Source organism: Mytilus edulis, chromosome 7 (genome assembly GCF_963676685.1).
Source record: "Mytilus edulis chromosome 7, xbMytEdul2.2, whole genome shotgun sequence".
In the NCBI taxonomy this organism is placed as follows: Eukaryota; Metazoa; Mollusca; class Bivalvia; order Mytilida; family Mytilidae; genus Mytilus; species Mytilus edulis.
In genome coordinates this window covers 16,174,656-16,201,584 of record NC_092350.1, presented here as the reverse complement: position 1 = coordinate 16,201,584, position 26,929 = coordinate 16,174,656, and the positions used below count along the sequence as shown (strand labels likewise).

At 30.3% G+C, this 26,929-nt stretch overlaps 1 protein-coding gene across 16 annotated transcripts in view; it reads left to right on the top strand.

Annotated features, from left to right (window-relative positions):
- The window catches only part of LOC139480852 (myotubularin-related protein 13-like), a 70,738-nt gene that overhangs the window by 28,719 nt on the left and 15,090 nt on the right, over window positions 1–26,929 (top strand). For 2 of the 16 annotated variants that reach the window (XM_071263759.1, XM_071263757.1), the window contains 24 exons: window positions 4,574–4,654; window positions 5,238–5,351; window positions 5,702–5,830; window positions 6,071–6,169; window positions 7,898–8,052; window positions 8,420–8,585; window positions 9,740–9,889; window positions 10,675–10,743; window positions 11,202–11,378; window positions 11,815–11,928; window positions 12,209–12,399; window positions 12,802–12,968; window positions 13,685–13,758; window positions 14,070–14,265; window positions 16,035–16,168; window positions 16,754–16,926; window positions 17,209–17,402; window positions 17,687–17,882; window positions 18,600–18,680; window positions 19,946–20,055; window positions 20,676–20,906; window positions 21,954–21,977; window positions 24,241–24,360; window positions 26,150–26,194. In XM_071263759.1, coding sequence (XP_071119860.1) covers window positions 4,574–4,654; window positions 5,238–5,351; window positions 5,702–5,830; window positions 6,071–6,169; window positions 7,898–8,052; window positions 8,420–8,585; window positions 9,740–9,889; window positions 10,675–10,743; window positions 11,202–11,378; window positions 11,815–11,928; window positions 12,209–12,399; window positions 12,802–12,968; window positions 13,685–13,758; window positions 14,070–14,265; window positions 16,035–16,168; window positions 16,754–16,926; window positions 17,209–17,402; window positions 17,687–17,882; window positions 18,600–18,680; window positions 19,946–20,055; window positions 20,676–20,906; window positions 21,954–21,977; window positions 24,241–24,360; window positions 26,150–26,194 — 3,190 coding nt within the window. The remainder of the gene's footprint in view (window positions 1–4,573; window positions 4,655–5,237; window positions 5,352–5,701; window positions 5,831–6,070; window positions 6,170–7,897; window positions 8,053–8,419; window positions 8,586–9,739; window positions 9,890–10,674; window positions 10,744–11,201; window positions 11,379–11,814; window positions 11,929–12,208; window positions 12,400–12,801; window positions 12,969–13,684; window positions 13,759–14,069; window positions 14,266–16,034; window positions 16,169–16,753; window positions 16,927–17,208; window positions 17,403–17,686; window positions 17,883–18,599; window positions 18,681–19,945; window positions 20,056–20,675; window positions 20,907–21,953; window positions 21,978–24,240; window positions 24,361–26,149; window positions 26,195–26,929) is intronic. The other 14 variants (XM_071263761.1, XM_071263758.1, XM_071263768.1 and 11 more) reach the window with 7 other exon arrangements.

Below are 26,929 nucleotides of genomic sequence, written 5' to 3'. Positions count from 1 at the left end.
ACTGTCACTAGAAAATGAGGGTATATTGGATAATGATAGAAATTAAGCCTTCCAACATGCCACTTACAGACCCCTCAAATGGTTGTTGCAAGGATTTTTAACATGCAGAGTGTGGCACTCTCTCTTCACAAGGCATCAGATTTTACAACCACATTCTGACCAGATGCAGATCTGAATTTATACATCCCGACCAGCCAAATAAAAAATGCTCCACTTTAGCCTGTGTTTTACTGTCAGTCTGAAAAAGATCAATGATTACCACAGTTCAATACCCCAGTCACTCTTGGGTAGTAATGAGTAGATTAGTAGGAGGGGGTTCAATTTCTTCCTAAGTACTCAAATAATGAATGTCATATATAGGTCAAGTAAACAAGTATTGAATTCTTGTGAAAGTAATAAATGAATTTCCCAATTTGTGCATAGTGTTTTAATTATAATGTGTCTTTATGATTGTATGACTGGTACGAAGATGGCTGGGAATAGGAGAGTGAATTTGCTGTTTCAAAGTTAAAATATTTAGAATTTTTTGAAAATATGCAAATAAACAAATTTACCCTTAACCTAATCCACAAAGAGAAAGTCCATTCATATAAAAAAAATAATCTGTAAAACATATAGGAAATCAGGCTTTACTTTACTGTCCAATTAATTCATCTTCAAAGCTTGTCATAAACAGCTTAATCTAATATCATTTCAGATGCTTTATCATAAAATCTTGAGCTCTATATTTGTAAATAGCAAAGGAGTACAGTGTTCTCCCCAGGATTTTAGGATAGTACCAGGGTAACGCCTGTGGACAGCGTGGGGAAATGATTCATACTATCAGTTGTGTTGTGTCACGTCGCTTTGTTATATTTCTAGTTACTGTAGTTTTTATGTCTCTTGTTTTGTTTTAATACTGTGGTACTGACAGTCTGTATTACATGTATGTAGACATTGAGTCCGAATATTATTGGTAAAAAGAAGTATAAAATAAAAAAACAGTTTGTTTACTTTAATATTTTTTATAAATAAATAAAACATTATTGATTACAAAATATTCATCTAGATTTAAAGTAATTAAATGTTTTATAAAATCCATGATCAATAAAAATAAAATATCATTCAAAAGAGAACAAAAATTTTCAATTTAAAAAACATTCTAGTTTCTAGAAAGAAGTTGTTGTATGTGAAAGGATTCCTGTCATACATGTCATAAGGAGATATAAAGTTAACAAGAACAAATATCATTTTTAACCGGATTTTTGTGACAAAAATGTCGGTTATTGATTTGGGGATGTACGGCGGGCGGGCGGGCGGGCGGGCGGCAATCAAATGTTGTCCGTGCATTAACTCATGAACCGTTCAACCAAAGCTTTTAAAATTTTAATATGTTGTTACTGACAACTAAACGAAGGTCAAGTTCAATAATGGCGATTTTGACTTTTACCGTTCAGGAGTTATGGTTCTTGAAAGATTGAAAAATGGAGTTTCCAGTCGTGTTCGTGCATTTACGCATGAACTGTTCTACCAAAGCTTCCCAAATTTTAATATGTTGTTACTAATGACAAAATGGAGGTCAAGTTCAATAATGACGATTTTGACTTCTACGGTTCAGGAGTTATGGTTCTTGAAAGATTGAAAAATTGAGTTTCCAGTCGTGTCCGTGCATTTATGCATGAACTGTTCTACCAAAGCTTCCCAAATTTTAATATATTGTTACTGATGACAAAATGGAGGTCAAGTTTAATAATGACGATTTTGACTTTTACCGTTCAGGAGTTATGGTTCTTGAAAGATTGAAAAATGGTGTTTCCAGTCGTGTCCGTGCATTTTCTCATAAACCATTCAACCAAAGCTTTTGAAATTTTTATATGTTGTTACTGATGACAAAATAGAGGTCAAGTTCAATAATGACGATTTTGACTTTTACCGTTCAGGAGTTATGGTTCTTGAAAGATCGTAAAATGGTGTTTCCATTCACATTATTGCATTTACTAATGAACCATTCAATCTAAGCTTTTCAAATTTTAATATGTTGATACTGACTACAAAATGGAGGTCAAATTTGATATTGACGATTTTCACTTCCAGCATTCATCAGTTATGGTTCTTGTGATATTGCCAGGACACAAATAAATGTTAATAAATCCGGTTTGCTGTCGTTGTGACAGCCTCTTGTATTATTTGAACCAGTTTCTATCTTAAATTTAAAAAAAAAGAAATTTTTCATAAATTTTAAAACATTTTGCCATAGATTTCATGTGAATATTAACCTTTCTTGTCTTTGGTGATCATCAAAGAAAGATACAGACTTAATACTGCACTCAAATCTAAATCTTCATTTGTCATGATCCATTTATAAAAAAATCCTAAATCTTTAAATTTATCTTAGGTCTATAGATCTATAAGTAACCATATTCAATGACAACAACAAAGTCTCCCTATTTTCCCACCTTAATGACAGAAAGTAGCTATAAATAGATTTAACATGTGCTTAAGGATAAAATTTGCAAGATTACTTCTGTTATTCATTAATTATGGATATAGATATCTAGTTTGAAGGTACAGTCATGCATTTTATTAACCGGATTTTTGTGACAAAAATGTCGGTTATTGATTTGGGGATGTACGGCGGGCGGGCGGCAATCAAATGTTGTCCGTGCATTAACTCATGAACCGTTCAACCAAAGCTTTTAAAATTTTGATATGTTATTTCTGACAACTATACGAAGGTCAAGTTCAATAATGGCGATTTTGACTTTTACCGTTCAGGAGTTATGGTTCTTGAAAGATTGAAAAATGGAGTTGTCTGTGTATTTACGTATGAACTGTTCTACCAAAGCTTCCCAAATTTTAATATGTTGTTACTAATGAAAGAATGGAGGTCAAGTTCAATAATGACGAATTTGACTTTTACCGTTCAGGAGTTATGGTTCTTGAAAGATTGAAAAATGGAGTTTCCAGTCGTGTCCGTGCATTTATGCATGAACTGTTCTACCAAAGCTTCCGAAATTTTAATATGCTGTTACTGATGACAAAATGGAGGTCAAGTTCAATAATGACGATTTTGACTTTTACCATTCAGGAGTTATGGTTCTTGAAAGATTGAAAAATGGTTTTTCCCGTGGTGTCCGTGCATTTTTTCATGAACCATTCAACCAAAGCTTTTGAAATTTTAATATGTTGTTACTGATGACAAAATAGAGGTCAAGTTCAATAATGATGATTTTGACTTTTACCGTTCAGGAGTTATGGTTCTTGAAAGATCGTAAAATGGCGTTTCCATTCAGGTTGTTGCATTTACTTATGAACCATTCAATCTAAGCTTTTCAAATTTTAATATGTTGATACTGATGACAAAATGGAGGTCAAATATGATATTGACGATTTTCACTTTCACCATTCATCAGTAATGGTTCTTGTGATATTGCCAGGACACAAATAAATGTTAATAAATCCGGTTTGCTGTCGTTGTGACAGCCTCTTGTTTATAAAATAGAATAGATTGCAATTAATTGTAAATACACTTGAATATTCTAAATGAACTAACTGGGTCATGTGATATGTACAGATGATTTACTTGTTGACAGAAACTATAGTTTGAAACTCGACTATCATGCAATAACTATGTCCTATTAAAGATAATTTGGCCATGGTTTAATCAGAGACATATAATACTATAATATAAGAATTGAGAAATGTGTAATTGTCAATTATCCGTTAATCAGCCAACTTTATTATGTACAAAAAATGTACTGGCTTGTTTACAACTATCAGGTCGATACTGTTTGTGTACAAAGTATTTGCTAACTTGTCACAAGTCAGCGCTTGGATGGTGAGTGAAGCCATAAAGTAGTTATCTGTGACCATAAAGTTATGATCTCTTAATTAAAACACAAAAGAATCATGTAACAAGTGTTAATTACATGGATTAAATCCAATCAACAAGGTTAACCTCATAAGGTAAATCAATCAATTGGTGTAAACAAGCGTGTTGAACTGGTTTGAACTGGTCAAATTTCACCTGGAATTTTATACCGCACGGAAAAGATTTAACAAATCGTTTACAACTTTACCTATTTATGATTTTTTTACTGAAAATTTTAGCACCCCGGACAAAAATTATACATCGCGGTAAGACCAATAGCACCACGCTCAGAAATTATACATTGCGGGCCCGCAGTCCTTTAAGGGCCTGAGGAGAACACTGGGAGTACACATGTTCAAAAATTATTAAAATAAATGATTATATGATTTGTAATATGACTATTTGAAAATATCATATTAAGCATCAAATGAGATCTATCTTGCATGTTTCAGTTGTTTTTGTAGTCTTTTATAATGATAGTTCTCTATATTCTTTTTCATACACCTTAAGATATGTGTTTATGTCCAACTTTACAAAGTATATTTCGATATCGTAAAGTGCAGCTTTTTATTTTTTTTTACATTTTCAGTACTTTATACCTTATATGCTCTTGTGATTTTATTAGATGATTTAAGCTCATGTTCCCTGTAAACCATTAACATAACAGATTATTCATGCTATTTCCCTACTGTATAAAATATATATTTGTATATTTGATTTCAGATTTTAAACATGGATTTATTTAATGCTGATAAGGCTTTTCCGCCATCCCCTCCCAAGAAACAGATCAGTAGCGAAATGAAGGTATGGCTTGTAGCTGTAGGAAAGTTTATTGTTCAATAAAAAATCAAGACAGAATTATTGTCAAGAAAAGTAAACAAAAATTTTATGGTAACTTGAGTAACACCGGTACCACTCAGATTTCAATTCTACCTTGACAGGTAAGTTTGTATTTAGCCTATAAAATACTTACTTAGCCTTGAGAATTGAAAGATCAGTTTATCCCATTCATACAATAGAAGTTGATAAATTTAGCTTCATGCCATTTACCTTGTCCAAAATTTAGGTCACTTTATTGTTATTGTGATATTGTTAAAGTACAAAAGAACCCTATATTCTGACCAATACTTAAAACTTTGTGCATCTTGATTTAATTGTTAAAAATCTGTTAATGTTGAATTTTTGGGGTTATTTTCAGCCTTTTTGTTAAAGTAACCACATATTTCTTCTCAATCCTACTCAGTGAAAAATATAGTGAAAAATATTGCAATTGCAAAAAACTGCAAAGCTAGCATATATTTATTTCAATATCGTGATAAGATATGGCAATACATGAAGTTTTTATTATTTAGATGTTTTATGTGTTTAATAATTTATTTTATTTCAGGACAAGGAAATTCGAGCAGTATTTATTCGCCTATTTGCTGAATTGTTGACCGGGTACAGAACATGTCTCACTGTGATCAGGATACATCCAGAACCATTCATTACTTTTCATAAGGTCAGATAATAATCAATTATAAAAGTTCAAATTCATATCACATTTTAATGGGTATTATTGAAGTAAATTTACCAGATAATAATGAATCTATTTACAGCAGACCATTTATACCACAGGCCAATTATTTCAAAAGGTACTTTACTCAATAATTAGTAAAATGTCTTACCAGTTGGTATCTTTTTGCCAAACAAAGTTTAGATGTAAAAAAAGAAAGAAAAAGGATTCCTGTACTGTTATAAAAACAAGTTATATGTGCTCCTCATTATATAAATGTTCTTAAATGTGGTTTTTGTGATTTTGAAGAAATAATTTTTGCAAATTTTGATCATTAACATATCTTTTTCTTTCAGGCCAATTTCCTGAGTAACAGAGGTTTTATAGAAGATGATTTTCTAGTTAGAGTTTTAGATTGTATGGCTTTTGGTGGATTTGTGCAAGAAAGAGGTCCCCCATATCGTGTCTGTGATATTTTTGATGAGGTTAGTATTTTGAATGAGAGACATTATAAATTGTCCAGAAAAAAAAATTTGACCATTTGACCATTGTGATAAAAAAAAAATTTCCTCACCATTATGTTAAACTTTAATCTTGTTTGTACATGTAAATAGTGAAAACAAAGAATACTTCATGTAAATGATACACTTGAAATATAAGTTAAAAATGTAATACTAAATCTAGACACCTAAACTTGGTTTAACAAAATTAAATTTTAATTTTAGATCTATGCAAATATACAAGATTTATTAACAGAAGAAAGATCTGATCCAAACAAAATGTTAGAAAACATAAAAGATTTAGCAAAACAGCTGTATACAAATGTAAGTATTTTATAAATTACTGGTATGTATAATCAGAAAAACATTAAAGACTTGGTTGAAGACAGCTACATACAAATGTAAGTATTTTATAAATTACTGGTATGTATAATCAGAAAAACATTAAAGACTTGGTTGAAGACAGCTACATACAAATGTAAGTATTTTATAAATTACTGGTATGTATAATCAGAAAAACATTAAAGACTTGGTTGAAGACAGCTACATACAAATGTAAGTATTTTATAAATTACTGGTATGTATGATCAGAAAAACATTAAAGACTTGGTTGAAGACAGCTACATACAAATGTGAGTATTTATTAAATTACCGGTATGTATGATCAGAAAAACATTCAAGACTTGGTTGAAGACAGCTACATACAAATGTAAGTATTTTATAAATTACTGGTATGTATAATCAGAAAAACATTAAAGACTTGGTTGAAGACAGCTACATACAAATGTAAGTATTTTATAAATTACTGGTATGTATGATCAGAAAAACATTAAAGACTTGGTTGAAGACAGCTGTATACAAATGTGAGTATTTATTAAATTACCGGTATGTATGATCAGAAAAACATTAAAGACTTGGTTGAAGACAGCTACATACAAATGTGAGTATTTTATAAATTACTGGTATGTATGATCAGAAAAACATTAAAGACTTGGTTGTAAACAGCTACATACAAATGTGAGTATTTTATAAATTACTGGTATGTATGATCAGAAAAACATTAAAGACTTGGTTGTAGACAGCTACATACAAATGTGAGTATTTTATAAATTACTGGTATGTATGATAAGAAAAACATTAAAGACTTGGTTGAAGACAGCTACATACAACTGGGAGTATTTTATAAATTACTGGTATGTATGATAAGAAAAACATTAAAGACTTGGTTGAAGACAGCTACATACAAATGTGAGTATTTTATAAATTACTGGTATGTATGATCAGAAAAACATTAAAGACTTGGTTGAAGACAGCTACATACAAATGTGAGTATTTTATAAATTACTGGTATGTATGATCAGAAAAACATTAAAGACTTGGTTGAAGACAGCTTCATACAACTGGGAGCACTATATAAAATTGAGAATGGAAATGGGGAATGTGTCAAAGAGACAACAACCCGACCAAAGAGCAGAAAACAGCCGAAGGCCACCTACTTCACATGAACAAGTACGTGAGATACTTGTTCATGTGAAGATTTAAAGTGACCAAGACTTTGGATAATTAGATGACCTAGAGTCAACTTATCATTGTAACAAATAATTGAAATTTTAAGAAATCCTTCATTAAGAAAAAAGAAGGCAACATGATATAATTTGTTGTATATTACTTTAACCAGTTTAAAGATTTATATATAACATATTTTGTTGTAAATAAGACACTAAAAAAAATATCTCCTTATGATTTTCTAATCCATAACAAATCCATGGTATAAACTAACAGACAAACTTATAAAAGTGTGAGGTTAGAATTAGTTTCAAAGCAACCATAGAACACATAGAAATAAGCATTTGGTGACTGGGATACTTTAGAAAGTGTGAAAATATTTATTAAACACCTGTTGAGTTTGTTGAAATATGCATTTTAGTTACAAAAATTAGTTTTAACTCAGGTGCCTGGCTAGCTTCAAGCATTTTATACATATTGAACTTTTTAACACGATTAAAGAATTTTAAGATATGGATAGTAAAACTATGTTTTAAATCTCTGCAGGAATATCCCAATCCTCAACCATACGTCCAGAAAGTGCCAAAACCAACAGAGGAAGCATACAAGAGATTACATCAACCACAGTTTCCCTACTTAGACTGGTTACATGTTCAAGAAGTTATTGATGAAGGCATTGCCAAAAACAATCTTAAATCTAAGTAAGTCTTTATATTACATTAACGATATAAAAGTCATAGTTGGTTATATTCTCGTCAAACATTGTTAAGTTGCAAAATTCTAGAATAATCAACTATTAAATTAGAAAGTCAGCAAGCTCCATTGATAAATTTAATTGCTGAAAACATAAAAAGTATATTTGTTGTAAATTGAGATTCATTAAAATTTTAAAAAGTTAACCTCATTATTGTTAAATTTTGAATTGTGACAAATTGTGCTGTTATTTTGATATTGGTTATATCCTGGTTATTCATAATAAATAAGTTTTTTTCGTACTTAATGATACAGTAATAAGGCTTATTTAGCTTATGAAGTTTTTTGTTAAGAAAAGTTTTTCTTTTTTAACAGATTTAGCAATATGAGACCACATCAGTTACGGATAGTTCCTATAGGTCCACCATCAGCCACACTGACAGAGAGACAGAGGATGGTAGATAATAATGCCAGAAGGCTTGAAGTCCTCAGGAATTGTGTTAATTTTATTTTTGAAAATAAGATCTCAGATGGTAGAATTGTAAGTGTTTACATTTATCTGTTACAATGATGTAAATTATCTTTTACAATGTTAATCATCTGTTACAATGTAAATTATCTATTACAAGGTAAATTATCTATTACAAGGTAAATGATCTATTACAATGTAAATTATCTATTACAATGTAAATTATCTGTTACAATGTAAATTATCTGTTACACTGTAAATTATCTGTTCCTGCAAGCATAAGATATTTGGACACAAGATCAAAAGGAGAACACCTGAACAATGTAATTTTCGCCTTGCAAAAAGTGATGGCTATGAAAAAAATATGTATTATAGTAATGATAAATAGTTTGGACTAAGACCCCGTTCACACTAGGACAATTTTATAGATTTAAACTAGACCGGTTCACTTTAGATTGGTTTAAGGCTAATGTGAACGCTTTGAATCGATCTTCAATCTGTCTAAACTAAAACACCAAAAGAGGTAGTTTAGTTTGAATCGATCTAAAGTAAACCGATCTTACTTTAAATATGAATGCAGAGATCGGTTTAAACTAGTACGATTGAATCGAAAATAACCTATGCTCATGTATAGCGGCAAAACTATCTCAGAGGTTCGTTGTTTAACCCATATTTCTCGGTTAAAAGACCTTTAAAACAAACTGAAAACATGTTGTCTTTGCCGTAGCCTAGATTTGCGAAATCTGTCTTCTTTTCTTATGTTGATTTATTTTCTATGCAGGAACCGCAGTATTTCTGGCGTCGTATTAACTAGTGATTCAAGAGAAACAATAACTTTATTCAATTTTTGTTTCAAATGTGTGTATCAGTGTATCAACACATGAATTTAATAAATCAGTTCTATTTATAAACAATGTTTACAGTTTTACGGGTAAAAAGGTTAGATCGATTGCGTTTTTAATTGTAGTGTGAACGCAGTGGTTCAGATTGGACCGATAGAGATCGTAATGATTAAATATAATGTAGACGCTAACTGGTTTTATTTAGATCGATTCAAATTAGATCGATAAAAAAAAATGCTAGTGTGAACGTGGTCTTAGTCTCAGGTACGATATTGACAATCAAACTCTATAGAAATGAAGGAAAAAAAATACATAGATGTGACACTTTTAAGCAAGATTTGTAACAGAGATTGCAGCCATAATTAATATTGTTTAACATTACAGATATTTCCAGCAGTGTTGAGGGCACTCAAGAGTAGAGTAGCTAGAATTGCATTAACACAGGAACTTAGCTACCATATACGTAGTAATAGGGCTATGTTAGAACATCAGCAATTTGATCTGGTTGTCAAGTTACTTAACTGTGCTCTACAGGTAGGTTATTATGGCAAAATGTCTGATTAATTTTATATTCGTGTTACTCAACTGTTTTGAGAATAGGTTCCTGATGCACAGGTGTTCTTTCAATGGCATCCTATTTGGTGTTATTCTGGTTGTAGAAGCATTAAGACCAAAATAACAACAAAGAGAATGCCAATATGGTTAACCGTGCAAGTTTGAGATATATTTTGGCCAAATTTGAATAATCATCCAAAATATGTATCAGAAGAATATTCTTAATCAAAACCAAATTTCTAATGGTAAAAGTTCTGTATGCAGTTGACTTTCATAAGATAAGATAAGACTTTCATAAGATAAGACTTGAAATTCCACATCAGTAACAGGTTATTCTAAAGTGTGCACCATATTTTTGAGGTAATTTGGAATAGGCGGAAAAAATATTAGTCATTCCTTATAATTTAATTCTAATTAAATTTTTAAGGAGTAAATGTTGAAAAGTGTTGATGATGTCACTGTCACATGACAAAACTATGTCTATGAGCTGATAGACAAAAAACTTGCATGCTCTCAATGTTATTCTTTTCAGTAATAAAAAGAGAGTGTCTTCTTCCATTGGAAATGAATAAAACGAGATCCTGGTAAAAGTCAATGAATCAGTAACTGAAAAATACTTTGCAAATGTTTGAAAAAAGTAATAGTCTTTTTAACCAAACATTCATTTAAAAAGTTTGCTGTTATTTCATGGAACATTATACACTTTAACATACTTTGTGTATTATGAAGTTACAGAATAACCGCCTCACATTGATTTATTATAGAATGATTCTAATATGGATGAGAATGGTGTGGCAGCAGCAATATTACCTCTGGCCACTTCCTTCTGTAGGGTAAGTTCTTAATTTACAATTCTAGTATGGATGAGAACGGTGTGGCAGCAGCAATGTTACCTCTGGCCACTTCCTTCTGTAGGGTAAGTCCTTAATTTACGATTCTAGTATGGATGCGAAAGGTGTGGCAGCAGCAATATTACCTGTGGCCACTTCCTTCTGTAGGCCTAGGGTAAGTCCATAATTTACATGGAGTATTCATTATTGCTAGTGAAAGTTCTGATTTTAATAGTTTTAAAAAATGAAATGGTGTGAAAGGAGTGTGTATATAAGATAGATGTTGATGTACAGAAAACAAGTTTATTTGATTGAAGGCTGGTTAATAACCACACCCCAAACACACACACTCAAAATAATCAGAATAAAGTTTCTTTATGTTGTTCAATTAATATAAACAATGTTGACAGAATTTTTGTTAGAGAAAATACTTTATGATATTTAACTTCTTTTTTTACCAGAAATTATGCACTGGAGTTATACAGTTTGCCTATACCTGTGTACAGGAGCATGCTGTGTGGGCCACTCTACAGTTTTGGGAGGCTGCATTCTACCAGGATGTACAAAAACAAATCAGACAGCTGTACGCTCCTCATTATGAAGAAGCAAAAGATGGAGCATGTAGTCCTTCAACTCATGTAAGTCAGCAATATATTGAAGAGTAAGATAATCTCAATCAGAAGGGTGTAATAAGTCCGGTTTTAGACTTGATACAAGTTCAATTATTTAATGTTTCTGAAAAAGAGCATAGTATCTAGTTACGGACCAAGAAAGTTATCATACATAAGAAGTAAGACCAATTATGTAATGATTCCTAAAGAGCATAACATAGACGATTTTCAAATTCATGCACTTTCCTACGTCACAATGCTTATGTTATAAGAACTGATTGTTCAATGACTAAATTTACACTAATTGACTCAGTTCAACGTGTGTGACTCATTCATAAAAAAACAACACAACATTGGTGTATTGCTAAGGATATTCATACATCTTAAGGATATCCTATTATTTATTACTCAGTTTTTGATAAGAAATTGATTTATATATAAACAGTACCATGTTTGTTTTCAGCCAAATGAGTTAGGAATAGTGTGGAATAAATCACAATCTACAACACCAGATACGAAAAGAAGATCAGGGATTAGACCCAGAGAAATTGGTGCATTAGAAATTGCAGCTGAACAGGTAAGTCTGTAGTTGGTTAAACATGGGCCTTTTATATCTTACCTTAAAGTCTTTACTCATCATTTAAAACCTCATGGTAGAAGACTTAAATCACTTTTAACTTTATGAACAGTGAAAATTTACTATATATATATTTATCATTGGTTTGAGCTAAAGTAAGAAATTATGAAGAAATCGCAAATGATAAAGTTTCTTCTTTTCTGATTTGTGTGGAAATTTTTGCTGCATGGAACAACACATATTTGATTCAAAATAGAAATCTTGATTTTATAACTTTCAGTTACGAATATGGCCAAGTCTGACAAAGGAAAAGAAGGAAGAAATGATGAACAATGAAGAATCAACAGTTTATAGTCAAGCCATACATTATGCCAATCGTATGGTATATATGAGGGTCCCACTGGACACCAAGACTAGTCTAAAAACTTACACTGACTGGGAGAGTAATAGCAACAGTAACATAACAGCAAGGTTTGTATCTTAAATAGTCTCAAGTCCTCTGGCTTGTCAAGGTTTAGGTACAGTCTGTCGTTAAAGATGTTTTTAGACCTCAGTAATTTTGTCAAAACATTATAGAATTTTACAATTTTGATATCTAACCTTCCTCATGATATAGAGACAGTATCCAGAGCATTTTGAAAACGTTTTTCTTCATTTTTCTGTATTTTACTGATAAAAGGACTTTTTTTTTTATATTTGGCAGTTAAGGATTAGATACAGTTTGGGATTACAATTTTTTACAAAGCATAAAAAAACTAGGTAAAAAGCATAAGTTGATGAGAGATATAATATAATATGTTTAAGGTGGAAAGCTTGTATGAGTTTTGAATTTTAAACTGAATTATTAATAGTTTCATTAAATGTATATTGCAGCATTGCAGAGAGTGACAGTGTCGATGCAGAGAGTGGGTTTGATGAAACAGAAATATCAGACACAGGGGCGGGTGTGATCAAGTTTGTTACCAGATTTGTAGAGAAAGTATGTAATGACAGTAAAGTAACACAGGATCACATCAAAGCACTACATACCATGGTTCCTGGTAAGTTGTTATATTAAATATAGAAGATATTAATCATCCTGTTAAGTATTTGTGGTATACCAGATTCTGTCAGTCAATCTGTATTATAGGAATATAATGATGCTGAGACCAATTTAAGATCATTTGATTATCTACAAGTGTCGAAGAGAGGAAAAGCCATTAATTTGACTACAACTCTTAAGAAACGTCATAAATTTTTGATCCACATGTTTCCCCTATTATATTGGTGTTTTCAGGAAAAGGTGCAAAGAAATCAGAGTTAAGAAAGTACTCAAAATGTTGACATGATTAGTGAAAAGTTCATATAGAAAGATCTTAGTTCTGGTATATACATATAGAAAGATCTTAGTTCTGGTATATACATATAGAAAGATCTTAGTTCTGGTATTTACATATAGAAAGTAAAAAGACAAATACAAGTACAATCCTGCATACCATCCTTGTTAACTTCAGGAATTCTACCAACACAAGATGAAAAAAAATGTTGGTTCTACTGGAATAAATATTAAGAAAAAAATGTTACAGACTAAAAAATATTTGGGTGGACAATTTAAACATATTTGGTTGTGTTATGTTAAAATTAGATAACTGTGATGAAAATTTACTCCATATTCAAGTCAGAATGATGGATTAATAGTATATGGGTATTATAGGTGTCTGAAAATATGACAATGATGACTGCATATATTTCTGATGTGTTTTATTGGACGTTTTAGGTGTGGTAGCCATGCATGTTGAAACATTAGAGGCAGTACACAGAGAGAGTAAGAGATTACCTCCTATACAAAAGGTAAATAGCTGTATATTATCAATAGGGAATAGGGTATGAAGTAATGAAGACAGAAACCCAACAATGAAAAGCCTTTTAAATATGAGGTTCTTATATTTTATTTGCTATTATAGGAAAAATGTTTTCAGATCAAGTTTTTTTTAATTTTATCTTTGAAAACAAAGTTTGTTTATTTTGGAGAGGGGTGCTGAATATAGGAACCACTCTGTCCGTCCATCTGTCAGTGTGCCTTGTAAGTGCAACTCCTAAACAGATAAATTGATACTGGACCTTAATAAGGCAGATACTCAACCAAATGTCTTACATTTCAGCCAAAGATATTGAAGCCTACATTATTACAAGGAGAAGAAGTAGTGATGGATGGTCTGAGAGTGTACCTGCTGCCTGATGGTAGGGAGGAAGGAACTGGAGGGAACCTGGGTGGTCCTGCTCTGTTACCTGCAGAGGGGGCAGTGTTCCTTACAAACTATAGAATCATATTCAAAGGAATACCATGTGATCCTGTTGGTAAGTTTTAATTGGACAATATACCTTACAAACTATAGAATCATTATCAAAGGAATACCATGTGATCCTGTTGGTAAGTTTTAATTGGACAATATACCTTACAAACTATAGAATCATTATCAAAGGAATACCATGTGATCCTGTTGGTAAGTTTTGATAAAACAAGAAGTAGAAACAAGGAGAAACGTGGATGGCTTGGCCCTATTCAATGACTAAGGTTAATTTGACTACTTTAATGTGAGTGTTAAGTTAAAACATTGACTAGAAATGGGTCTAGAAACATATTTACACAAAAGCCTTTTATCAGTGTTCTCCCAAGGCCGTTTTAGCGTCATGGTACCGCGACGCTATATGTTTTTACCGTGATGCTATAATAATTCCCGCGACGCTATAATTATTTTGAAGATGCTATTTTACTTGTCCTCAATTTTGAAATTTCATCTATTATCGATTATGATCATAAACATTATATCACCTTTAATTGTAATCCCTTTAAGTCAGACACTACAGGCAATTAAGAGATTAAATAGCTAGGTGTAAATTGCCCTCAGGGTGATAGCTAACTGTTTGGATGCGAATATCCCAAGCTGACACTTATGACATGACTAATACCACGGCACGTGTCTGCAATCACCAATTTCGACATGGAAAAATGCAATCACAAAACAATTCGAAATCTACGTTTTGTATTATGAAATTTGCAAAGATTGGAACGATTTTTATTTTTTTAATAAAAGGTCGTTTATTTGTGCAACTCTCCAAAAATTACTTTCTTTCTCTTCCGAGAGTGAGAATTTTGGTTTAGAGCTAAAATAAGTTTAATACTTCTTTCAAAAGTTATCATAATTGGCTTAAGTTTATGTTTAATCTATTTAATGCATTAAAAGCGTCTTATTCATTCACAATCTCTTGTCAAACAATGTTTATTCTCGGACTCATTTTCGTACATTTTTCCACGGCCGCCATTGCACATTTTTGGAAAACTACGGATCGGAACCGGACCAGATATGATAAAAATCCGTATTTTCACGATAATGACAACAGATCGAAAAAAGATACCAAGAGAGAAAACTATGCATTAACAGACTTAGTATTTGTTAGATAACTTTGTTAAAAATACATATCATTTTGATGTAAAGATAAGAATCAACTGGGACTAATTGATTGAGTGCCATGAAACAATGAATTTCATAAACAAAACAAAAAAAGTTTTTAAATTGATTTTTTTTTTGCTACTTTTGCTACTTTATCTTTACTTAATATAATATAAAAAATAGTTAATTTTGTGTACTAGATATTTAGTTTTGTATATATACAGCTTGCACTATAATGAACCATTCATTCATTTGACTTATTGTTGGGTAACTGAAACCACATATTTATTTTTATTTGACACAAGAGGAAAAAAATAATCTGTAACTATAAATGAATAAAGAAAACATAAACTAAAACAACTGTTTTTGTGGTTATAGTTTAATTGTATTCTCAGTTATGAATATTACAATATAAACTAAAACATATAAAGGAAAAAGAGCATCGACGCGACGCGACAAATGACATTAAAAAAAATACAGTTATTTTTTTTTTACGCAAAATGTGATGCTATCCAAAATTTCTGGGGAGAACACTGCTTTTATTATTCATAAGTTTTCAAATGGATGTTAAATTTGAATATAAAGTTAAACATTGCAGAATGATCTAGAAATGCCTTTATATTTATTGCCATTAGAATCTAGAAATTTTTATAAGGCATGTTAATATTTTTTCAGCTTGTGAACAAGTGGTTGTGAGATATTTTCCAGTATCTACCATGACTAAGGAAAAACAAATAAAACTAGGTTATACTCCACATATAGATCAACTTCCTAAGGATGGAATTCAAATCAGAGCTAATATATTCCAGGTAGGAATGTATTTTGGTGACTTGTTATTAGCCTGGAAATGAGTGTGAAAAATATATATATTGATATAGATGTTTGATTTTGTTAAAATATCAATAAATGTGTTGGGTAAAGGTTCACATTTATAAGATACCATTTATTTTATTCCATAACGAATCAATCCTCTAAAGATTCATCAGTTCTATTAGTGATGAATGTTTTAAGTGATCTGATTGAGTCATTACTTTACACTGATTTAAAAAGAAAAAAATAAGAGTTTTCTTGCATAGATACTACTGCACTGTAGACTTTAAATAATATATGTACGGTATATTATGTTTAATTCACACAAACAGGTTTAATTTCAGTGAATAGGATTAGAAACCAAATTCTTGTACCATTAATAATTCAATAATTCCTCAAATTCAAACTCACAGGAAAAGGGGGGGGTACTGGTTTACGTATGTCTATGTCTCCATCTTTTAATGACACATTTCTGTCATAGTTTTGTCCCTTAATAACCTTATATGCATGTGTGGGGGGCATCATCTGTGTGCCATGAACACATTTTTTTAGTCAGTTAATTTAAAATTGCATTTATTTAACAGTTGATGAGGTTGGCATTTGATGAAGAAGTTATACCAGAAGATGTTGACACCTTTAGAAAGTTGGCAAACAAATATAGAAACCCTGCATCAGTGTTCCATGCATTTGCGTTCACTGGACAAGTTATCATGCAGCCAACTATGGTTAAACATAAGGAGAAAAACGCTTCATTGAAGTAAGCCATTTTACACTGATAGATTTGATTAATGAGCTATATTGGTCCATATGTGAAATAGCTTTGAAGATGTGTCAATGTAATACAAATGTGAATTTTTGTTGTTGAGATGTATACACGAGCCAGCAAGATGTTGTATAAATATATGGAAAGTGAAGTTAAAAACAAAACCAAACCAAACCTAACAAAATTATAATTATTTTTGATGAAATGTAATATGTCAAACAATTAGAACCATGTAAAATATTGTTTCTAAAATGTATGAATTTTACTGTTTGTTAGGAACTTTGCAAAGAAAACATTGATGAAAACAGCCAGAAAAGCTGGAATAAAATCAAAACAATCTGCCAGAAAACAGAAATATGTACTTCAGCCACCACCATCTATGCAGAGACGAAGTATGTCACCAAGGTCATCTGCAGGGTCAGACAGCGACTCAGAACGACCCAATAGTGAAATGTTTGATGACTTGTCTAGTAAGTGGAAGTCTTTATCACTTTGATATTAAAAGCATCTTAAATGAAAAAAATCATGGTATTCACTATAATATAATGAAAATTACTTTCCAAATGTTGATTTAGATTCTCTTTTTTGAGAAAATAAAACAATGATCAACTTTTTGTAATTTCACTCAGAAACTTCGGTGCTTTTGTGTTTATTAGAAACTCAGTTGCTTAGGATACTTATGTTTTCACATTTTTTACATTGTTCATAAAAGTATGGTGGAATAGATTCAGTAAATTCTACTTTCTTTTTACAGTTGTAGATGAGTCAGAATATGCTTCCTCATGGACCACTGATCCTAAGACTATAGAGAAGTTATTACAGAGACCAGGATACCATGACTATGAGAGACTGGGTCTTAACAGTCTGTCTTCATCACATCATGGACAGGAGCCCAAGTCTGAACAGTTTAGAATATCTACTGTTAATGCTAACTTTGCAGTTTGTAGAAGGTATCATTTGTTAAACAGTTTGGAGTCTGTCATGCAGATTTTACCTACCTATATATATTTATATGTATGGACTCAGTGATTTACCAATAACAAATAACAATGGTCCTTCAAAGTACTCTAAATTCAGAAACTGAAGTGGGCTTTTATTATTGTGAATCCATGACCTCTGAGAAAACTCATTAATGTAATTGCAAAAATTTTATGAAGGAAAATCATTACTGAAATTATGAATGTGAATTTTTATTATTGTGAATCTGACATTGTTGCATTTTTCACATGTATAAAAAATTCACAATAGTGTCTGAATTTATAGTACTTGGAAAAGTGATCCACTAGGGAATCTACAAGAGTATGATGCATGTATTACAAATATTTCATAAACTTGGAAAATACATTTTTTCTCATGATAAGATATGAAACTGAGTATCATAAAATTGACGGATTACCTATTTATACAACAATAAACATTTTAATTAAGTGATAGTCTTGTCAGTAATACAGATAAAATCAGTTAAATGGAAAGTCAAAACAGATAATATTGCCACCATGGATATAATAAATTTTAAAAAAGAATTATAAATTTATAAAAAAACACCAAAAAACAAACAGAAATAGAATTTATTATTAAAGGTTTGAAAGTAATTGAAGAAAAAATATGTATTCATGAATCTAGTTTGAGTTAAAGCTGTTGATGATGTGATAATGTTAATTTTTCAGTTACCCAGCTTTAATAGTGGTACCTCTGAGTGTTACAGATGACAGTATAAAGAAGCTAGCCCGTACCCACAGACAATATAGGTAATGTATTATAACTCTGGAAAATCTTATGTAAAATAAAATAATACCAGTTTCATTTTGCAACAAAATTAAGTTTGTTCATTTAAAATTTAAAATCATTATACCAAAAGAAAGAAATTACCCTGTCCGACCATGAAAGTAGAACTACAACTTCTAAACTGTTGAATGGATTCAAATGAAACTTCACACAAAGGTATGAACACCAATCTAAAATGTACACGAAACAAAATAATCCAAGTCAGACATAGGGAATGACAGGTTTTGCTCCTTAATAGTCCATTTGCCAATTACCAATTTGATTCTGTTATTACACACATTTTAAACAAATTACTTCCCTTTGTCAATCGTAGACTGGTTCCATACCGGACACAATTGGCTTTTGCCAATGCAAAGTATGATGAATTGAAAGTGATGTATCGGCAGTTTAACTAATTTTTCATAAAAAATAATTTCTGACGTCAAAAGTATTTAGATTAACAACAAATTAATGTAATTAAAAGATTTGAAAGCCTTAAATATTACTCACATTACGCACAGGTAAATTTGCTCGTTCTGCTAGCTCTCCATTATAAATGAAAATTAATGTCCCTCATAAGGGAGACAACTGAAAGAGGGATCTCTAATTACAGGGTCAATTACGGGAATTGGCAAATGGCCTATTTACTGGTATATGTTTTTCACCAGATGATACTGACTTTAAATACAACTCCTTCAAAACTTAGATGAAACTTCCCACATGAACAACAACTAAAGCTGCGAGGATGAATAATTTTGATCAAACATTTTGAAGGGGAGATTTTTAAACTTGCAGATAAATTTTGATCTTTCGAACACAGCTCTTCCTGAACTTAGATGAATTTAAAGAAACTTCTCACTAAAGTAGTTAATCATATGAAGATTATCCTGAGCAAAATAACATTTTATATTGTAAGAACTCTTGCAAAAGTCATTTATGGATTTGATGAATCCTCGCACATGGGTATAACAATATATGAAAAAACATGCATGAAGCAAAATTAACCTGGTCCATCACATCTTGAAGTGGAATATTCATTGTCCTATATAGTAACAAAATCACTGTTTTATTTATTGGACTGCTGTGTAATGTCTATCTGTATAATAATCAAATTACATGTGTTTATTTGAATATACAAAAATCAAAATAGTGTATGTATAGTTTATAGAAGGTTGATAAAAAATGAAACCACAATATTAAAAACTTATTTTTCTGAATAAAAATGCAACCATGTTTTTCTGTGTTTTAGATTCCCAGTAATAACTTGGAGGCATCCAAGGACAAAAGCTTTACTGATCAGAGCCAGTGGTTTCCACAGTAGAGGTTTGATGGGAATGTTAAAGCATGATACAACATCAGGTAAGGGTGTGTCGATTCCACACAGCAGAAATAGGAATAACACATCATTACTTCCTCTATTTTGTGAAGTATAAAATTGCATTCATTCAGTCAAAACCTTTATTTGGCTGGGTTGATATTTATCAATTTTCTAGTATTTGTTCTAAAAATATCAATAATGTCATTGTTTAAGCAATATTAAAGATTGAAACACCTTCCTTTGTCCATAATTGTAGTTGACCTCTACTACAATGACGTTATCTCCAGTTTATAGTATTGCCTTTGAAAGTTTTATTACTATGCTATGCTTTTATTTTTATTTCCCACTGCAAAATGAATGCAATCTTGACCCATCAGTGCTCACTAGCACTTTGATTTTTTTTTAAGTTATGTCAGTAAAATTTTTAGGATGGCAAGTAATGTTTCAATTTCTTCATTGAAAAAAAATTGAAGTATAATATAATATACTGGATTGGATAATGTTTGTTAATTATTTAGTGCTTTCCTCAGTTTAAGTAGCTCACAGATATATTAACTTTCAGGATTAGATAATATTATGATCTATTTGAGTAAATAATGTATTTATAACAAACAATCTTTCAGAGTATATAACATTAATGACATTTTGTGTATCCATACAGGAACAGCTGGTAGTGAAACATCTTCTAGTATTGAACAGGAGAGATATTTCTCCAGTCTTGTGTCAGCTACTCCAAACAGTGAGAGATATCGTGGATCGTGTAGTGACTCACTGACAAGTCTAGACTCACTAATGATGGCAGGAATCAACGTCCCAGAGACCCCTGATATGAACAGAAGAGCTTTAAAGACTGGCAGTTTGCAGAGAGCTACTAAACCCAAATCTCAATCATGTAAGATTTACATATAAAAATAAACACGGAAGTGTTGAATCTATTAGGATTGTGTCTAATTATGAATAAGGAACAAGGTGTACTCGTACTAAATACAATTATAATCAGAAAAAAATTAACCAAAGATCTAACTTTGATGTTTAATATCAAATGTTTTTGAAATAATATAAATTTTGTGAGTTTTTCAAACAGATTGTCTTTGGTTATATTTTGATATAGTTTTTAAGATGTCAAAACTAATCTAAATTTTAATTACATTAGTAGTGTTGGTAATATTTATAAAAATTCAAACCTAATTTCTGGTTTACTAATATATTTCCCCTTACTTTATATGCTCAGTTTTAGATCTCACGGTTACTGGTCAAATATTGACAGAAAATTATTTAATTTTGAAACCTAATTTGTTTTTAATTTCAAAAGAGCTGTATACTGTGGATTCATTTATTTTATGTACGTAATCCACTTAAATTGGTATATCACAAATAATAATGTATCCACAGTATTAAATAAAATGATATGATGTCTTAAATGTGTAGGAATAACTTGAACATTGTTACTGTTTCACTTTTTAGCTTTGTTGAGATTATATTCAAAATGTTTATCTTCTAATTTGCACCTATTTTTGACTTAGCATTTATTTTTATTTCATCTGTGGGTTCGGTTTTATTATTATTTTTTTTAGCTTTCTCTTTTTTTTTAGCATGGTTTAGCACTGTGTGCAAAATACCAAAAAATAAACAAATGAAATTATTTTTTTAACATTTTTTAAAAATGTATAGAAAAATGTTGTTTTAAAATCCCAGTAAAAGAGAAAAAGAACTGCTTATTTTTGTGTGTAATTGCTTTCATAATAAATCTTTATGACAAAATTTTATATTATTGTGTAATTTGTTCAAAGGTGGCTGATTAAATTTTTTTAATTACAAATCTTGAAGAACACCTGATTTGATGAAACACTTTTTTAGTGCTACTGATTAATTTTGGCTTGAATATAACTGAAGTATTGATATTTTGCACACATATTTGACATTGTCATTTATTTCTCAGATGATTATGACTATGAATATAGCAGTAAGTAAAACGATGACATATAAATCCTGCATCCAATCATATTCAATTACACTTAATAAGGTGCTCTCTCGGTGATGACAATTTTAGGTTCAAATTTGTATTAAATTCTTCTTTGAATTTCTTTTATAAACATTTTAGCGTTATATTTTGATATTTCAAGATACTTCTATGAATCTCATTAAAAGTATACCACATCTTCTTATTTATATGTTAACTGAAAACTTATGTATCAGCATTATAAGACATTGTGAGTTTTATATCTACATTATAGTGAAGTATATAAATGTTCATACAAAACTGCGGTCATCATTGAAAGAGTCCTGAATTCTAGAGCACAATTTCTTGCTGCTATTTTAGGAAAATTATAAATTAGAACAAAATGCTTATTTGATAGGCTACAAGTTTGTATTTAGATTTCTTACCAAAAAAAAAGATATCAAGAAGTTATTTAAATTAAAAACATTTCATCATTTTATATGTATTTAAAAATTCTTATAATACTAAAATATTTGCATACCTTAATTCGAATCAGAAAGATTGTCTACAAATGAAATTGCCTTTTGAATCAGAAGAGACAAACAAATGCTTGTATGGACTTCATGAAAGTCTACTAAAGATTTTTGGTAAAAAAAAAAAAAAATTCAAGATACAAGTTTTTTGCATAATCTTAAAGCATAGGTGCTTTAAAAATGATCTTACTAAAACATAATTGAAACACACTGATGGGACTATATAAAGGGCTTTTTTGGGTGCTTGTCCTATACTCATTTATTGTGTGAATAAGATGGAGAAATGCTTAGATTGCTTATAGAAGTTGCTATATTATTACAAAAGTGCCTTACTTCAAGTTGTATATGTGTAAATTGAATAAGGGAAGATTTTTGTCCCTTTGTCACTAATAATGACAAAGGAAAAAACAGATACTGAAGTGGTTTGTTTTCACACAGATTAAATTTTGTGATTACAAGAGTCAAACATGTTAGCAAAGTTATATTTGAGTGTTTTTCTTGTCTTTGATTTTGATTTTAATTTAAGATCAAAGTTATGCAAGGAGATATTTTCTAATTTTATGTTCATCTCAAGATTAATTCTAAGGATAAAAGTTTGCTCATGCTTGAATTTGTATGTGTTCAATATTGAAAAAAAGTAAACAGAGCTTGATTGATATAAGCATGTGTTTGTTCCATTTGAATGTAAAAATAAAAAAAGTATATGATTGTTGGTTGCCTGATGTCCAGTGTGAAATATCTGATGAATATTCAGGATGACATAATGTGGATTCATAATATTTCAGGGGATACCATTTTTTTGTGGATTTTGCAAGAAAATCGAGGACCAAAATAAAAAAGTGCATTGAAGTTCAGATTTTCTGTATGCTTTTATGTAGCCTATGAAAAAACATCAATTTTGAATATTGAAGAAAATACCATTTTTCCTCAACCCAAGAAATTGGTAACCACAAAAAATAAATGAATTCACAGAACATGGAAATTGTCAAGGGAATCCTATTTTAAGTAATGAATCATTTACAATGGAATAAACAATGGAGTAATACTGTAATTGTCAGTTGCTGGGGTAGTAAGTGTAAAATCTAGAGCTGAGAAATATGCAAATTTTATTTAAATTATCAAAGGGTTCTGGGTTAATGAATACTTTAATGTATGAGACTGTTTAATAGGACAAACAGTTGTTTCTTTTAGCTTTATAAAAAGTAAATGGTGTTTATTAAGATTTTAAATTAAGGAGAAATTGTATGATATCAACGGACAAATATGGTGTGTTGTGATGTTATGTGTGAAAATCTTGAAGTGTTACAATTTATTAATGAAACTTCTATTAGAATCACCTGTCTCAGGTTCAAAGAAATATAATTTATGTTTCATTCAAAAATTGAGGCAGTTTGTTATTTATTCTTTCCAATGTATATCTGTAAATTAAACAGGTAATAAACTCATTTTTATGTAGAAATTATTGGTTTTGCATTTCAATATTTCTTTAAACTTTGTAAAATTTCTCCTATCAATGGATTTTTTTTTATATTTAAAGCTTTTTGCTTCAAATTGGAATTGTTACTTGGAAAACAAACATAATTGTTGGAAACAAGTTTACTGATTATACATTGGAAATAGAATTAACTGTTCTAAATAGGAAAAAATGTTCGGTTGCTGTCTTATTAAATTTCACCACATCTCTTTTTATTCAAATTTGGAAAGGAAAACAGTTATTTCTTACTTATGTGTTGTTCATATTTTTGCTTCTCTAGCAAGTCGCGATTCCCTTGACTCTATTGATGAAGTGCAACTGAGATCATCCCCTCGAGGAAGTACGATGCTAACACGGGCTGCCAATGCGTTTCGTGCTAGTGGGTCATGGAGAAGTTCAAGTATGTTGCTGCGTGTGATAATCTTGGGTTGCGGCATGCTCTCACATTGTATTGGGAACTTCTCCATAAGCTGTCCTGATTTAGCCTTAATAATTAGCAATCTTATGTTAACATCTCAGATCATCATCATCCTGCAGTCAAACTAATTTTATCTCTCTTTTATCTTGTGAAGGGTTATAATGTCATTTCTTTAAAAGTTGTATTTAAAATTTAAAAAAAAATGTTTTAGAAATAAGTTTCAGACCATTTAAAGGTTTAGAATTGAAATTTACAAGTAATTTCATATTTTATTTTATAATTTATTTTATTGTGTGGTCTGTGGTAAAATTTTATTTCTTCCTAAATTTCCGTTAATATACTTTATTATTTTCATTATGTTTAATTCTTGTTTTTAAGTTTTGTTAATTTCCTGTTTAAAGCCTCCATATTATAGGTTATTATGTAAATCCTTCAAAATTGGTTATGGACCACATATACAAGCAATGTAAGGGAAGGTTTGACTGCTTTTATTTTCAACATGCATGGAAAACTTGGGTATATACCTATATAATCATTACACTTTTTGCTTAAAGTGGGAATGAAGCTGGCTTTATTTTAGTTTCATATGCAAATTTACTATATCACCATGTCTTGACAAACATATTTTTTTTCTAACTTGTCATAGTTGAAAGTGGTATATTAGCATAGGTCTATATTTAATCATTTTCACTGGTTTTTCATTACAGTGATCAATTTATGTAAATATACTGTATATGATATCATATTTAATATCCTGTTCCTCCTTCTATATATTTGGTGATGTTTATTGTGTATATATATTAACTCCTATTTTACTTCCTGCTCATACTTTTCAAATCATAAACTAAATGCTGCATTTTGGCTAATTTTGAATGTACATTTATTATGCATTCGGAATAGCTTTACACATGAATTTGTCAGCCCAAAAATAATGGACTACATCAACCAAAGTTGATTTATCAATTTTTGATTGATGCATATTCAGATTTTTTGTTCAAACTTGCAAAAGTTCAATTAAAAAATTGCAGTTACATTTTCATTCGATTGTTTGCTTTAGCAGAAGGTGAAGTGACCAAATACCTAATAAATGTGTATATGATGACATAGGGTAAAGACCTCTAAATGCAGCATGAGCCACTGTTTCTATTATGTATGGTGGGAGCTGATGGCTCCAAGGTTCTTACAATGTCTCTCTTATTTACTCTTTTATTTTTTGCATGTCCAAAATACAAATATATCAGGTAAAGGCTTTACACACAGTATTTATCAAATGTTACGATGACATTATTTGTATGTGGTTTTTTTTCAGAATATAAATCCGTATACAATGGCCTAAATCCAAATTAAAATAATAACCTAGATAAAAGTTTGAATTACCCACATTATTTTAGAAGTAAATTTCTATAAAACTTTATGATAATCAAATTTAAACTCAGAATAGATCTTCTGTGTGAAGATTGTTTCATAAAGAATTTATAAATGAAAAAATAGTTCCATCTGAATAAACTGATTTTTAAAGGGAGAACTGGTGGGTACATATCAGTTAAACTCTCTTTTTGTGAAAAAAAACCCCCAAAAAAACAAATTGAAATGGAGGATTCCAGCGTTTTATCTTTATTTTATTTGACCATATATCTATAACAAATATAATATAATGGTTGAAGGATAGCTATTATATATATTTTGCTTTTTCAGTCATAATCATTATAACATTTAGGCCTAGTTATTTATATTTCACTTAAGTATACCATATATAATATATATATTTCAGTTTTAACATTGCCTAGGAGAACCAGATCGAGAGGCTCATGGCAAAGTATATGCTTAACATATATTGCTGCATGCACTGAAGTGATTTAGATTTTCTCTGCAGAGTTATCTGCCCATATAAAATGGCTGCAGATCTTTGTGTGTCATGCTTAGATATATGTTTTAACGGTGTACTGCGTGTGCAGCAAATAATTCATTGTAGTTTCAAATTTTTTAGCAATTATAATTGACTAATTGATATTACTAATTAAATAATTGACTTTATTGAATAATTAATGTTAGTAAATTTTCAATATTGCTAATAATAAGAAGATAACTTTTGTTTAAGATTTCTCTGAACATGAAAACATTTAATACATAACTCAATCTGAAATATTAAAGTAGAAATGATCTTTTAAGTGCAATTTATTAATTGTATTAATTACTTTTTATTTTCATTTATAACACATTATTTCATAGACAACAATAAATATTTATGTTCAAATTCGATTTTCATAGCTAAAGTTATGAATAATATATTAACAATGCTTCAGACATAATTGTAGTATATTTCACAACTTATTAAAAACCAGAGCTTATTACACCTCTTTACCATTATATACACAGTATCAGAAACCATTTCAATTCAAACCACAGCATCTCCTTGTGAAATGTTATGATATATAGCAATGTAAAAAATCTTTAAAACCCAGGCTTAATTATTTGAAAAGAACTTTGTAGCGAAACATTATAACAAACAAATATCACATGAGTTCAAGTACTATGTGATAGATGGTTAACA